This window comes from Nerophis ophidion, linkage group LG17 (genome assembly GCF_033978795.1).
Source record: "Nerophis ophidion isolate RoL-2023_Sa linkage group LG17, RoL_Noph_v1.0, whole genome shotgun sequence".
Lineage (NCBI taxonomy): Eukaryota > Metazoa > Chordata > Actinopteri > Syngnathiformes > Syngnathidae > Nerophis > Nerophis ophidion.
The window spans coordinates 20,618,315-20,634,103 of NC_084627.1; the positions used below are offsets into that span (position 1 = coordinate 20,618,315).

General features: G+C 45.9%; 1 protein-coding gene across 10 annotated transcripts in view; it reads left to right on the top strand.

Moving 5' to 3' along the window:
• The window catches only part of nedd4l (NEDD4 like E3 ubiquitin protein ligase), a 109,350-nt gene continuing 93,561 nt past the window's right edge, over nt 1-15,789 (top strand). For 8 of the 10 annotated variants that reach the window (XM_061876511.1, XM_061876514.1, XM_061876513.1 and 5 more), the window contains exons 1-2: nt 1-370; nt 4,951-5,024. In XM_061876511.1, coding sequence (XP_061732495.1) covers nt 326-370; nt 4,951-5,024 — 119 coding nt within the window. In that variant the 5' untranslated portion in view covers nt 1-325. The remainder of the gene's footprint in view (nt 371-4,950; nt 5,025-15,789) is intronic. The other 2 variants (XM_061876518.1, XM_061876521.1) reach the window with 1 other exon arrangement.

Below are 15,789 nucleotides of genomic sequence, written 5' to 3' on the forward strand. Positions count from 1 at the left end.
TGTCACAATATTTCCCGAGGAGGGTTGACACAAGCTATCTGGTCTCCGGCAAACCGCTGCGGTGGATGTAAACACGCCAGGCTGCGTTCTGGACCGGCGGACACGCTGTCGACTGTGTATCTTGGACGCTAAAAGCCACCTTCGCTCCACTGCGACGTCGTGGTCTCAGGGCGTCGGACTTTCAAAACCAGCGACCACACGCACGACACGACACGGCGCCTGTGCGCGTGCGCGTGAGAGAGAAGTGGGACTTTTATTGTTTGCCGCCAGCTAGCTAGCTAGCCTTCCGTTCAGCGGCGGGGTATCGCTGGGGATCGCTGGCTTTATGGCTACGAATTACGAGCCGATATATGGACTTTCAGAGGATGAGGTAAGCACATAAGGCGGTAAGCTTGCTCGATGGCGTTCTGCAGGACGGCCACGGGTGCTAGCATTAGCCGGTGGTCGGAGCTAACGAGCCCTCACCCACATTCCATAGTAATGTGCAGGCAGCTGTCAGTCCTCCTCTTCTATACTTGACCTCTTTTTATTTTACACCATCATACCAGCTAAGGAGGATTTAATCTGCGCCGGATAAATTAATGCACGGGACATTCTGTGCAGCCCAGATGTGCATACACATAGTCAATAACGTGTTGTTTATGTCAGTGGTTCTCTACCTTTTTTCAGTGATGTACCCCCTGTGAACATGTTTTTAATTCAAGTACCCCTTAAATCAGGGGTTGGGACTCTGGTGTGGCTCAGCTGATAATTTGCCGACCTTCCCGAATTGGCCGGGACATTTTAACCTCAGTGCCTTTCCCTAAAATTGTCTGAGGATTTACATTCTGCGATTTTCACTCGGACAGCAACTTTGAGGGCGGGCCTTGATGGCATTACTCATAACATCTTCTAATATATGTAATCGTGCCCGCTGTTACACAACACTATGTGCGTTTTAGGATGGTCCCGTATTGTGTGAAATCGCTATCACCATCTTCAGGCGATTGCAAGGCATACTTGTTCAACAGCCATACAGGTTACACTGAGGGTTGTCATATAAACAACTATAACACTAATATGCGCCACACTGTGAACCCACACCAAACAAGAATGACAAACACATTTCGGGAAAACATCCGCACTGTAACACAACATAAACGCATCATCACAAATACCCTACTCAATGGCCTAGTGGTTAGAGTGTCCGCCCTGAGATCGGTAGGTCGTGAGCTCAAATCCTGTCCGAGTCATACCAAAGACTATAAAAATGGGATCCATTACCTCACTGCTTGGCACTCAGCATTAAGGGTTGGAATTGGGGGTTAAATCACCATAAATGATTCCCGGGCGCGGCACCACTGCTGCCCACTGCTCCCCTCACCTCCCAGGGGGTGATCAAGGGTGATGGGTCAAATGCAGAGAATAATTTCGCCACATTTAGAATGTGTGTGACAATCATTGGTACTTTAATTTTTTTAACTTTAACCCAGAATCCCATGCAACCCTGACTCTTCCAGGCTACATTATACACCCCACTAGCACCAAACCCCGCACCCCCCCAACCCCGCCCACCTCAACCGACGCAGGAGGGGTGTGTGGGGGGGGGGGGATAGCGGGGTGTTTAATGTAGCCTGGAAGAGTCAGGGTTGCATGGGATTATGGGTATTTGTTATGTTGTGCTTATGTCGTGTTACAGTGCGGATGTTTTCCGAAATGTGTTTGTCATTATTGTTTGGTGTGGGTGCACAGTGTGGCGCATATTTGTAACAGTGTTAAAGTTGTTTAAACTGGCACCCTCAGTGTGACCTGTATGGCTGTTGAACAAGAATGCCTTGCAATCGCATATGTGCGTCTGCAGAAGCCACATACAACACGTGACCTGACTGGTAAGCTGTTTGTACAAGATGTATAGGGCATTAAAGACAGTGCCATCGTAGCACGCCCTTATATTTGTTGATTGAGTTTTACTCAGCAGACGTCCGAGGGAATAGTCACTCTGTAACTCGCGAGTCTTCCGGACAAATCGGGAGGAATTGTATGCGTGATGCTAATATGGGTCTTTCATGTAAAACTCACTGGCCGCACTAATATCAAATCTTCATATGTAATTGCGGGCCGCGTGTCTGAGACCCCTGGTTTATACATAGCACAAAGCAAAAAAAAAACTTTGTATACAGTGTTATTTCATTATAAATTTCAAGGTGGCTCCCATTATTTTCTTTATTTTGTGAAACGGGTCAAAATGGCTCTTTGAGTCGTAAAGGTTGCCGACCCCTGCCCTAATAAGAGCAAAGCATTTTTGGTTCAAAAAAAGAGATAAAAAAGTAAAATACAGCACTATGTCATTAGTTTCTGATTTATTAAATTGTATAACAGTGCAAAAATATTGGTCATTTGTAGTGGTCTTTCTTGAACTATTTGGAAAAAAAGATATAAAAAAAACTAAAAACTTGTTGAAAAATAAACAAGTGATTCAATTATAAAAAAAGATTTCTACACATGGAAGTCATCAACTTAAAGGCCTACTGAAATGAGATTTCCTTATTTAAACGGGGATAGCAGGTCCATTCCATGTGTCATACTTGATCATTTCGCGATATTGCCATATTTTTGCTGAAAGGATTTAGTAGAGAACATCGACGATAAAGTTCGCAACTTTTGGTCGCTAATAAAAAAGCCTTCTGTACCGGAAGTAGCAGATGATGTGCGCGTGACGTCACGGGTTGTTGGGCTCCTCACATCCTCACATTGTTTACAATCTTGGCCACCAGCAGCGAGAGTGATGCGGACCGAGAAAGCGACAATTTCCCCATTAATTTGAGCGAGGATGAAAGATTCGTGGATGAGGATAGTGAGAGTGAAGGAGTAGAGAAAAAAAAAAGGCAAGGGCAGTGGGAGCAATTCAGATGTTATTAGACACATTTACTAGGATAATTCTGGAAAATCCCTTATCTGCTTATTGTGTTACTAGTGTTTTAGTGAGATTATATGGTACCTGAAAGTCGGAGGGGTATGGGGGCCGCTCCGCAACTGCAGGAGGACGCAAGCTCCTCTCATCTCTACGGTAAGAGCCGACTTATTAGCACAATTTTCACACCGAAACCTGCCCGTTGACATGTGGTCAGGAACCATGTTCGCTTGACCGCTCTGTTCCATAGTAAAGGTTCACCTTCGGGAATGTAAACAAGGAAACACAGGCTGTGTTTGTGTTGCTAAAGGCAGCTGCAATACACCGCTTCGCACTTCCATCTTTCTACTTGGACTTCTCCATTATTAATTGAACAAATTGAAAAATACTCAGCAACAAAGATGTCCGGAAATCTGTGTATTTATGCAATTAAAGCAGACTACTTATAGCTTGGATCGGGCTGGAAGAACATATCCGCTACAAGCGGTGATGTTCCGCGCACGCGTCATCATACACGTCGTCATTTCGCGAGGTTTTCAACAGGATACATCGCGGGAAATTTAAAAATGAAATTTAATAAACTAAAAAGGCTGTATTGGCATGTGTTGCAATGTTAAGATTTCATTATTGATATATAAACGATCAGACTGCGTGGTCGGTAGTAGTGGGTTTCAGTAGGCCTTTAAAGTGCCCTCTTTGGGGATTGTAATAGAGATCCATCTGGATTCATGAACTTAATTCTAACTATTTCTTCACAAATAAAGAAATCTTTAACATCAATATTTATGGAACATCGCCACCAAAAAATTTACCTGTCAACACTGAATATTGCATTGTTGCATTTCTTTTCACAGTTTATGAACTTACATTCATATATTTTTGAAGTATTATTCAATAAATGTATTTATCAAGGATTTTTGAATTGTTGCTATTTTTAGAAGATTTTTATAAAATCTCACGTACCCCTTGGCTTACCTTCAACTTTCAAGTGCCCCCAGGGGTACGCGTACCCCCATTTGAGAACCACTGGTTTATATCAATGTTTTTCTACCTTTTTTCGAGCCAAGGCACATTTTTTTCATCGAAAATATCCAGAGGAACACCACTGGCAGAAAACATAAAAACATGAAACCCAGCATTCGATATCGACAATATAAAGGCGTTCTCATAATTGTTGAATATGAGTTCAAATCATTGATTGAAACTTTTGTGCATGATGTCACACAAGATATTTCAATAACTGTCAAATAAAAATGAGCTGCGCAATAGGAAATCAAATAGTGTATGTCCTTTGCTATGTGGTAGGTTCCTGCGGACGTTATCTCCTTCTGTTGTGAACATTTTTTTTCATACAGTGTTTATGTGGGAATGGTTGCCTCGGCATTTTGTTGGTGTGGCACCGAACGGAGACGTTGAAATGCGGAGCAAGCACTCTTCATTCTCTAGCGGATGAATTTTCAAATGATGCTACATATTATTAGTAATGTTACTTTTTGTAGCAACGCTTTTGCCCCACACTTGACAAATTACGGTTGTCTGTTCGACATAATCCCACTTTGAAGCCAAACCACCGCCAGACGATGGACCCCGTGCTGTTTTTTTTGGGAATTAATTCTTCCTTCATTTGTTACCAGAGTCGCACCTTCTCTCTCTCGTATTGCCACTCGCACCATAGCTAACGTTAACCATGCAGCTACCTCTCTGTTCCGCGAGGACGTATACGTATGTGACGTATGTAAGAAGGTGCGCTTGTTTTACATCCCTGTGAGAAGGAGAGACAAGAAAGAGTGAGAAACGCCTGTAGTGTAATGCCCGCAGCTAAAAGCAACTGCGTGAGAACGTATACTCGAGTATCACGATATAGTCATTTACTATATCGCATAGAGACTAACCCGCGATATAGTGAGTATATCGATATATTGCCCAGCCCTAATCTGGGTCAGGGTAAATTTGCGTTAATGGTTAGAGTAGGTACTGGCAATGGGGTTTTTGTCAAGCGGTTTAGTTAAAGGGATCATTTCCCCCTATATAGTTTGATTCAATGTCTCTTTCTTCTGCAGAATGAGACCAGAGTGCTGCGTGTTAAGGTCATTGCCGGAATTGATCTGGCCAAGAAAGACATCATCGGAGCCAGGTGAGTCTCACAGAATCCTATTTTATTTGTAATATGCCGTCTGAAAACAAAAACTCCTCGCATGAATTCCGTGCTCTTTGACCCTGTTACCCCATTTTGCGTAAACATTCACTACTTTTTCCCAGTTTACAATGACTTTTAACTCCTATTTGAACAAATGATTACTATGCATGACTCTCCTTCTTATGACCGACCTATGTCACACTTTTGCTGGATTTATCTTATACAGTGGAACCTTTCATTCCATGAGGGACTGAGGTCAACCTCTAATTTGAATCAGAAGGTTTTTTTCCCATAGGAAATAATGGAAATACAATCGTAGTATGTTAAAAGGTCCCCTATTATACACAATAGACTTTTAAAATGATGTTCTTACAGAGATGTCAGCGCTACATACAGAAAAATGAATGTTGATACATTTCGGCCCTGTGATGAGGTGGCGACTTGTCCAGGGTGTACGCCGCCTTCTGCCCGAATGCAGCTGAAATAGGCTCCAGCACCCCCCGCCACCCAAAAGAGACAAGTGGGAGAAAATGGATGGATGGATGGATGGATGGATGGATGGATGGATGAATACATTTTGAATATTAAAGAATAGAATAGAATAGAATAGAGTTTTATTGTCATTATTGCAATGAACAGGTTCAAAGAACAACGAAATTGGAGCAGCTCCTCCTAAGGTGCATATACAATATGGTAGTATAAATTAAAAAAAATAAATAAATAAAAAATAAATTAAAAAAAAAAAAAGATAGAGATGACAGATGTATCTATGTATACATACATAAAACATTATTTCACATTGTAGTCCAAAAAAATAGAAAAACATTTAAACATTACACATGAGGACATGATGGACATATGGACACTCAGTGCCTGTTTAGTGCTACTATGGCTCTTGGGTAAAAGCTATTTTTTAGTCTATTGGTGCTCGCTTTTAGCACCCTGTAGCGTCTGCCTGAGGGTAGCAGTTCCAGGTGGCTGTGCCCGGGGTGGAATGGGTCTTTCAGGATGCTCTGTGCTTTCCTGAGACAGCGGGAGCTGTACAGGTCAGCCAGGGGGGGGAGGGGGCATCCGATTAACTTCTGGGCGGTCTTTATGACTCTCTGGAGCGCCGTTCTCTCTGCGGCCGTGCAGCTGCTGAACCACACGCAGATGCAGTAGGTCAGGATGCTCTCAATGGAGCACCGGTAGAAGGACACCAGCAGTTCCTGTGAGAGGTGGTTGTTCCTGAGTATTCTCAGGAAGTGCAGTCTCTGGTGTGCCTTCTTGATGGTAGCCGTGGTGTTGGTGCTCCAGGATAGGTCGTTGGCCAGGTGGACTCCCAGGGAGCGGAAGTCGGAGACCCTCTCCACACAGTCACCACTGATGATCAGGGGCAGGATGTCCGTTTTTTTCCTCCTGAAGTCTATGACCAGCTCCTTGGTCTTGGAGGTGTTCAGGGCCAGGTTGTTGACTTTGCACCAATCCGACAGCTTCTCCACCTCATCCCGATATGCAGCCTCGTCTCCCTCCGAGATGAGCCCCACTACGGTGGTGTCATCCGCAAATTTGATGATGGAGTTGCTGGAGTGGGCAGGTGTGCAGTCGTATGTGTAGATGGAGTTGAGAAGGGGGCTCAGCACGCAGCCTTGTGGAGAGCCGGTACTGAGGTGCAGGCTTGATGACATGTGGCGACCCAACTGCACCCTCTGGGGGCGGTTGGATAAGAAGTCCTTAATCCACATGCAGATGGAGTTCGAGAGACCCAGGTCTGACAGTTTGGACACCAGTCTATCAGGAATAATGGTGTTAAATGGCGAGCTATAATCCACAAAAAGCAGCCGCACGTAGCTTCCCCCCGTCTCCAGGTGACCCAGGGAGGAGTGTAGGGCTGTGGCGATGGCGTCCTCTGTGGACCTGTTGGCTCTGTAGGCAAACTGGTGTGGGTCGAGCTCGGGAGGGAGGACTGAGGTGATATGGGTCCGTACCAGCTTCTCGAAGCACTTCATAGCTATAGGTGTAAGTGCAACTGGACGGTAGTCATTCAGACATCTGACAGAGTTCTTCTTCGGCACCGGGATTATTGTGGAGGTCTTCAGGCATGATGGGATGACGGCCTGGGAGAGGGACTGGGTGAAGATCTTCGTAAATACTCCGGCCAGCTGGTCTGCACAGTCTCTTAGTACCTGTCCCGGGACTCCATCTGGGCCCGTAGCCTTCCTAGGGTTCACTGCCTTCAGCGTGCGTCTCACCTCATGCTCCTCCAGTATAAGGGTGCAGCTGCTGTGGGTGTTGGGTGGAACTGTTGTGACGGCTGCAGGTGTTTTTCTCTCAAATCGGGCGAAGAAGCTGTTTAACTCCCCCGCTCGAGAGGCGTCGCCGTCAGCCGAAGGGTTACTGGGTCTGAAGTTGGTCATGTCTTTTATTCCTTTCCATACCTCCTTGGTGTTGTTGCTCTGCAGGTGGGCTTCCATTTTCCTCCTACGTTCGGCTTTTGCCTCTCTGATGCCTCTCTTCAGATTGGCTCTGGCAGCACTGTAGAGTGCCAGGTCCTGCGCTTTGAAGGCACTGTCTCTCTCTTTGAGTAAGCCCTGGACTGTTTTTGTCATCCAGGGCTTCCTGTTGGGGTAGACTCGGATGCGCTTGTCCACTGTGACAGTGTCTATGCAGTGTTTGATGTACCCCAGGACTGCTTCTGTGTACTGCTCCAAGTCTGGGTTTTCAAAAACTGACCAGTCTGTTGTATCAAAGCAGTCCTGCAGCTGTTCCATGGCTCCCTCCGGCCATGTTTTGACCGTTTTGGTTGTGATAGGAGCACTTTTTCGTATTGGTGTGTAAGCTGGCAAAAGGAGCAGGGATATGTGGTCAGACTTGCCTAATTGGGGAAGTTGTTTGGCTCTATATCCTTTTTTTATGTTGGAATAGACTTTGTCCAGTGTGTTAGCTCCCCTCGTAGCACACTTCACATGCTGGTGAAGTTTGGGGAGCACTTTTTTCAGGTCGACATGATTAAAGTCCCCCGCTATGATGTGGATGCCGTCGGGATATTTGTTCTGTTGTGCACTGATTGTATCGTGCAACAGAGCTAGCGCCGTGCTAGCGTTAGCATCGGGAGCTATATACACGTTTGTGATCAGGACAGCAGAGTGCTCCCTGGTTAGATGGAAGGGTCGGCATTTAACTGTAAAATATTCCAGATCTTGGGAACAGTGGCTGTTAACTACCTTTGAATCAGAAGTCCACTTGTTGTTTAGGTAGGTTAGCAGTCCACCCCCACGCCGCTTGCCGGAAGACACTGCGTTTCTGTCCTGTCTGTGTGCTGTGTGACCGGGTAGCTCCATGCTAGCGTAGGGTATTGAGGACGTTAGCCAGGTTTCCGTAAACAATAGGGCGCAGCTGTCCATCACAGTGTTTTGTGCTACACGGAGCCTCACCTCGTCCATCTTGTCCTCTTCACCATGAGGAGCGAGCGACCTCGCATTAGCCAGGAATAGACTTGGTATCGGTGGTCTGTTTGGGTTCATTTTTAGTCTGGCTAACACGCCGCCCCTTCGGCCACGGCGTCTTCGCCTCCGCCTCCCCCTCGCCGGGCACAGTAGCCATGGAGCTCCAGGGCTACGTGCTAACTCCTCTGGGATGTTGTGTCGGCTTGTAAAATCCACCGAAATAGTCTGCTCAGACCGCAATCCAATCTCCAACAAATCGTTTCGGCTGTACATAACCTTCGCCCAGCAATTTGCTGACTGGGCTAGTAATAAACTATATAAAAACAATAAAAACAATGCACCTAAGGGGAGAGCCTGAAACGTCGCGTCCATGCGCGCCGCCATTTTCTTAAAGATACTAAAAGTAATGTAAAGGTCAATCAATACCGTATTTTTCGGACGCAGTTTTTTTTATAGTTTGGCCGGGGGTGCGACATATACTCCGGAGCGATTTATGTGTGAAATTATTTCCACATTACCGTAAAATATCAAATATTATTATTTATCTCATTCGCAGAAGAGACGAAGAAAATGTCAGCAATCGTCACATACACGTCAGCAATCGTCACATACACGTCAACCAATAAGAATTTGGCGGGGGATGGTCATGGCAGAAGTGCATTGTGGGTCATGGAATGCTAACTGCTATGTGCTATATGCTACTGCCGTAGCTATTAAAATGGATCATTTCATCGTTGGCGGTAACTTGTAAAAACTGAGAAGGGCTGAACAAAAACGGCACTGAAAAGGAAATCATGCACTGCAGATTACACAATATCAAATAATATTGTTTTTTTCATTCGCGGAAGAGACCTAGAAAATGTCAGCAATCGTCACACAAACGTTAGTAATCGTCACATACACGTCAACCAATAAGAATTTGGCGGGGGAGGGTCATGGCAAAAGTGCATTGTGGGTCATGGAATGCTAACTGCTATATTCTATATGCTACTTACGTAGCTATTATAATGGATCGTTTTATCGTTGGCGGTAACTTATAAAAACTGAGAAGGGCTGAACAAAAATTGGACCGAAAAGGAAATCATGTACTGCAGATTACAAACTGGAGCACCTGCAGGTTAAAAGTGAACTCAACCAAAAGATGGCACCATAGCACAAACAATACCACACTTTTTCAATGTCTCTGTCAGTGTAATATGAAAACTTTTTGTTTAATTTTCTTTAACTAATAGGCTTATTCAGCATGATGTTGCAACGTTAGCACCATAGCTAACTTAGCTATGGCGGGGCGTGGACAAACACAGCTCATTAGCGGTAAAGATACAGGCACGCAAAATGGCGTGTTCCCAGGTATTTGAAGATAATATTTTGTTATTTTTCCTTTATCATTGTCCACACGCTAGGCTACTCTACCTCTAGGTCTATTTTTGTTTCTATAGTTGCCATCATATTTCTCCTCTTTGGTATACTGTAACTCAGATTCTTCTATTGTAGAATCATAAAAATAAATGAAAAAAAGACAAAACACACTTAAAGTGTTATTCCCAGGTAGACTATTTATTCACTGTGATTAAACATTCTTAAACGTCAACCTCTTCATGTTATTTATTGCTTCCCAGGTTGTCATCTCAACACTTATGTCCCATTCTGTTTTCATTCCAACCTGACTTTTATTACATTTCATGACTTCTTGTTTTGCATCGTAAACCTACCGATGTCCGGCTTTCAACTGTTTTAAATTTTGCTTTTATTCCCGTAGTGCGAAGGCACCATGATTAATTATTACTTTACACCCCACAAGCACCAGTCAATGCTTAACCTGATATCCAATAAGTGGTGAATGTTTCTGCGCCATTGTGTGTCTTAAATGTCTACTTATTTAGGAAGGCATGGAGAAACATTATAAATCACTTTTTGTTTTGAAATGGGGGTTTTTATGTGTTTATATTAGGGGAGTTAACTTGCTGTCAAACAACATGTGGCTTTGTCAATCCAGAACCCATTCCAAGAAATTGAAACAGCCCGTTCTGCCGAATGGAGTTTTTATTTTTATTTTTATTTTTTAAAGTAATTGTGTCATTGAATCGAAGATACAGCAGGCCAATTGTTTCTGTTTAGTCAGAGAACATCACAGTAGCTCACAATTACACACAGCAGGCTTGCATAATTACCAATAAAGTTGAGCTTTCTCTCTTTTAAAGGGTCTCAAAAACATTAACACTAAAATGTTATTATGCTGGGTGCATTTCTATTGCAACATTGTGAGGGAATTGTTTGCATTGAATAAAGTACCGTATTTTTCAGAGTATAAGTCGCACCTGCCAAAAATGCATAATAAAGGAGGGAAAAAAATATATATAAGTCGCACTGGACTGTGAGTCGCATTTTTTGGGAAAATTTATTTGATAAATCCCAACACCAAGAATAGACTTTTGAAAGGCAATTTAAAATAAATAAAGAATAGTGAACAACAGGCTGAATAAGTGTACGTTATATGACGCATAAATAACCAACTGAGAAGGTGCTTGGTATGTTAACGTAACATATTATGGTAAGAGTCATTCAAATAACTATAACATATAGAACATGCTATACGTTTACCAAACAATCTGTCACTCCTGATTGCTAAATCCCATGACATCTTATACGTCTAGTCTCTTACGTGAATGAGCTAAATAATACTATTTGATATTTTACGGTAATGTGTTAATAATTTCACACATAAGTCGCTCCCGAGTATAAGTCGCAACCCCGGCCAAACTATGAAAAAAAACTACGACTTATAGTCCGGAAAATACGATAGTTACTTTTCAACATAAAATAGCTTCCATGTTTTTTCACATGTTGCTGACTTCATGTCGCGTCCATAGAGAACAACCTCCACTTTGCTGCAACGCTCCATTTTCCCACCAGCCTCAATCTCCTCTCAGATACAATCAGTTTCAACCAGCCGCAGGCAGAAGAGTAAATACAGGAGACCCTCATTCTCCTCAGTTGTTGTTGTGTTTCTTGTTGCATCTGATGCATTCAAATGCAAAGTGGAAGCTTCATTCTAGAAACATTGGTTATCTTTCATAAGTCCGATTGTTTTGGTTTTGATCACCGTGGTATTGTTTTAAGGATTAACAAAATATATTCAGTGTTTCCCGCAGGTTTGCAGTTTGTCTGCAGTTATTACATAATTTGCAATGACATAAAACCCCAGTGTTAGTGTATGGACAGGTAAAATAAAGCTTTTCGGCTTGTTTTAAAAGAAATGTGTGTTATTAAGCCAAGTCAATACATCAACTATTCAAACGATAATAATAACTTTGCATCGATAAATTGCCATGTTTTTGTGTGTTTTTCCTCATCCCTTGCTTTCAAACAGGGTGCAAGAGGGTTCATTCTGTGTATTGTACGTTTATTAAGCAGCTGAATTAAATGAACAGAAAAAAATCCTCTTTTCAGTCATCCACAATCTTTTTCTCGTTAACAGACATTGCCATGCGTCCATACGAATATGATTAACTTGTACAACACATAATGTACAGAAGCATTTTTACGGGTAGGGATGTCACATTTTGCATTGCCGGGCATCTTTGCCGATCAAACTATGATCCTAAATATCCAAGAGATAGTCAGAAAGCAGCTTGAAGATGATATGTAAAAAATAATTAATGCAAAATTTTGACCAAAGAACCACCATTACTTATTTTAAATGTTCTATATAAAATATGATCCTTTTAAGATATTTTTGCATCCAAGGGAGTTGCAGCTGGAGTTCAATAGCTGTTTTAGTTCCCCCACATAGAATATTTGTTAAGCCTTCCAGGACTTCCCGATGTTGCGACTGTCACTACACGATCGATACCAGTAGACACGATCGGTCCAAGCATGCGCAAAGAGTACGTCAATTCTTGGATCTACCATTTTTTACGACAGAGCTTCTACAACATCACCTTCTGTGATATTTGAATGTTTTGTATAACAAATAGAAGACCTCTATGAAGAAGATAAAACATGGACCCAGATTTCCCTCGCCCGGACGCGGGTCACCGGGGCCCCCCTTCTGGAGCCAGGCCCGGAGGTGGGGCACGATGGCGGGCGCCTGGTGGCCGGGCCTGTTCCCATGGGGCCCGGCCGGGCACAGCCCGAAGAGGCAACGTGGGTCACCCCTCCAATGGGCTCACCACCCATAGCAGGGGCCATAGAGGCCGGGTGCAATGTGAGCTGGGCGGCAGCCGAAGGCAGGGCACTTGGCGGTCCGATCCTCGGCTACAGAAGCTAGCTCTTGGGACGTGGAACGTCACCTCACTGGGGGAGAAAGAGCCTGAGCTAGTGCACGAAGTGGAGAAGTTCCGGCTGGATATAGTCGGACTCACTTCGACGCACAGCAAGGGCTCTGGAACCACTTCTCTCGAGAGGGACTGGACCCTCTTCCACTCTGGCGTTGCCGACAGTGAGAGGCAACGGGCTGGGGTGGCAATTCTGGTTGCCCCCCGGCTTAAAGCCTGCACGTTGGAGTTCAACCCAGTGGACGAAAGGGTAGCCTCCCTCCGCCTTCGGGTGGGGGGACGGGTCCTGACTGTTGTTTGTGCTTACGCATCAAACAGCAGTTCAGAGTACCCACCCTTTTTGGGTACACTCGAGGGAGTACTGGAAAGTGCTCCCCCGGGTGATTCCCTTGTCCTACTGGGGGACTTCAACGCTTATGTTGGCAACGACAGTGAAACCTGGAGAGGCGTGATTGGGAAGAATGGCCGCCCGGATCTGAACCCGAGTGGTGTTTTGTTATTGGACTTTTGTGCTTGTCACAATTTGTCCATTACAAACACCATGTTCAAACATAAGGGTGTCCATATGTGCACTTGGCACCAGGACACCCTAGGCCGCAGTTCCATGATCGGCTTTGTAGTTGTGTCATCGGATTTGCGGCCTTATGTTTTGGACACTCGGGTGAAGAGAGGGGCAGAGCTTTCTACTGATCACCACCTGGTGGTGAGTTGGCTGCGATGGTGGGGGAGGATGCCGGAACGACCTGGCAGGCCCAAACGCATTGTGAGGGTTTGCTGGGAACGTCTGGCAGAGTCTCCTGTCAGAGAAAGTTTCAATTCCCACCTCCGGAAGAACATCGAACATGTCACGAGGGGGGTGCTGGACATTGAGTCCGAGTGGACCATGTTCCGCACCTCTGTTGTCGAGGCGGCTGATAGGAGCTGTGGCCGCAAGGTAGTTGGTGCCTGTCGGGGCGGCAATCCTAAAACCCCTTGGTGGACACCAGCGCTGAGGGATGCCGTCAAGCTGAAGAAGGAGTCCTATCGGGTCCTTTTGGCTCATAGGACTCCGGAGGCAGTGGACAGGTACCGACAGGCCAAGCGGTGTGCGGCTTCAGCGGTCGCTGAGGCAAAAACTCGGACATGGGAGGAGTTCGGGGAAGCCATGGAAAACGACTTCCGGACGGCTTCGAAGCGATTCTGGACCACCGTCCGCCGCCTCAGGAAGGGGAAGCAGTGCACTATCAACACCGTGTATGGTGCGGATGGTGTTCTGCTAACCTCAACTGCAGATGTTGTGGATAGGTGGAAGGAATACTTTGAAGACCTCCTCAATCCCACCAACACGTCTTCCTATGAGGAAGCAGTGCCTGGGGAATCTGTGGTGGGCTCTCCTATTTCTGGGGCGGAGGTCGCTGAGGTAGTTAAAAAGCTCCTCGGTGGCAAGGCCCCGGGGGTGGACGAGATTCGCCCGGAGTTCCTTAAGGCTCTGGATGCTGTGGGGCTGTCTTGGTTGACAAGACTCTGCAGCATCGCGTGGACATCGGGGGCGGTACCTCTGGATTGGCAGACCAGGGTGGTGGTTCCTTTCTTTAAGAAGGGGGACCGGAGGTTGTGTTCCAACTATCGTGGGATCACACTCCTCAGCCTTCCCGGTAAGGTTTATTCAGGTGTACTGGAGAGGAGGCTACGCCGGATAGTCAAACCTCGGATTCAGGAGGAACAGTGCGGTTTTCGTCCTGGTCGTGGAACTGTGGACCAGCTCTATACTCTCGGCAGGGTTCTTGAGGGTGTATGGGAGTTTGCCCAACCAGTCTACATGTGCTTTGTGGACTTGGAGAAGGCATTCGACCGTGTCCCTTGGGAAGTCCTGTGGGGAGTGCTCAGAGAGTATGGGGTGTCGGACTGTCTTATTGTGGCGGTCCGCTCCCTGTATGATCAGTGCCAGAGCTTGGTCCGCATTGCCGGCAGTAAGTCGAACACATTTCCAGTGAGGGTTGGACTCCGCCAAGGCTGTCCTTTGTCACCGATTCTGTTCATAACTTTTATGGACAGAATTTCTAGGCGCAGTCAAGGCGTTGAGGGGTTCCGGTTTGGTGACCGCAGGATTAGGTCTCTGCTTTTTGCAGATGATGTAGTCCTGATGGCTTCATCTGACCGGGATCTTCAGCTCTCACTGGATCGGTTTGCAGCCGAGTGTGAAGCGACCGGAATGAGAATCAGCACCTCCAAGTCCGAGTCCATGGTTCTCGCCCGGAAAAGGGTGGAATGCCGTCTACGGGTTGGGGAGGAGACCCTGCCCCAAGTGGAGGAGTTCAAGTAACTAGGAGTCTTGTTCACGAGTGAGGGAAGAGTGGATCGTGAGATCGACAGGCGGATCGGTGCGGCGTCTTCAGTAATGCGGACGTTATACCGATCCGTTGTGGTGAAGAAGGAGCTGAGCCGGAAGGCAAAGCTCTCAATTTACTGGTCGATCTACGTTCCCATCCTCACCTATGGTCATGAGCTTTGGGTCATGACCGAAAGGATAAGATCGCGGGTACAAGCGGCCGAAATGAGTTTCCTCCGCTGTGTGGCGGGGCTCTCCCTTAGAGATAGGGTGAGAAGCTCTGCCATCCGGGAGGAGCTCAAAGTAAAGCCGCTGCTCCTCCACATCGAGAGGAGCCAGATGAGGTGGTTCGGGCATCTGGTCAGGATGCCACCCGAACGCCTCCCTAGGGAGGTGTTTAGGGCACGTCCAACCGGTAGGAGGCCACGGGGAAGACCCAGGACACGTTGGGAAGACTATGTCTCCCGGCTGGCCTGGGAACGCCTCGGGATCCCCCGGGAAGAGCTAGACGAAGTGGCTGGGGAAAGGGAAGTCTGGGTTTCCCTGCTTAAGCTGTTGCCCCCGCGACCCGACCTCGGATAAGCGGAAGAAGATGGATGGATGGATGGAAATAGATTACCGAGGAGTAAAAGTGAACAAAAATCTAAAAATAAACAAGGGGTAGATAAAAAAAACACCCAATAAAATCAGGGAGTATTACCGCCACATTTTCAACCACTTTCACTCTTCTGTAATTGCAAAGAAATGATGCA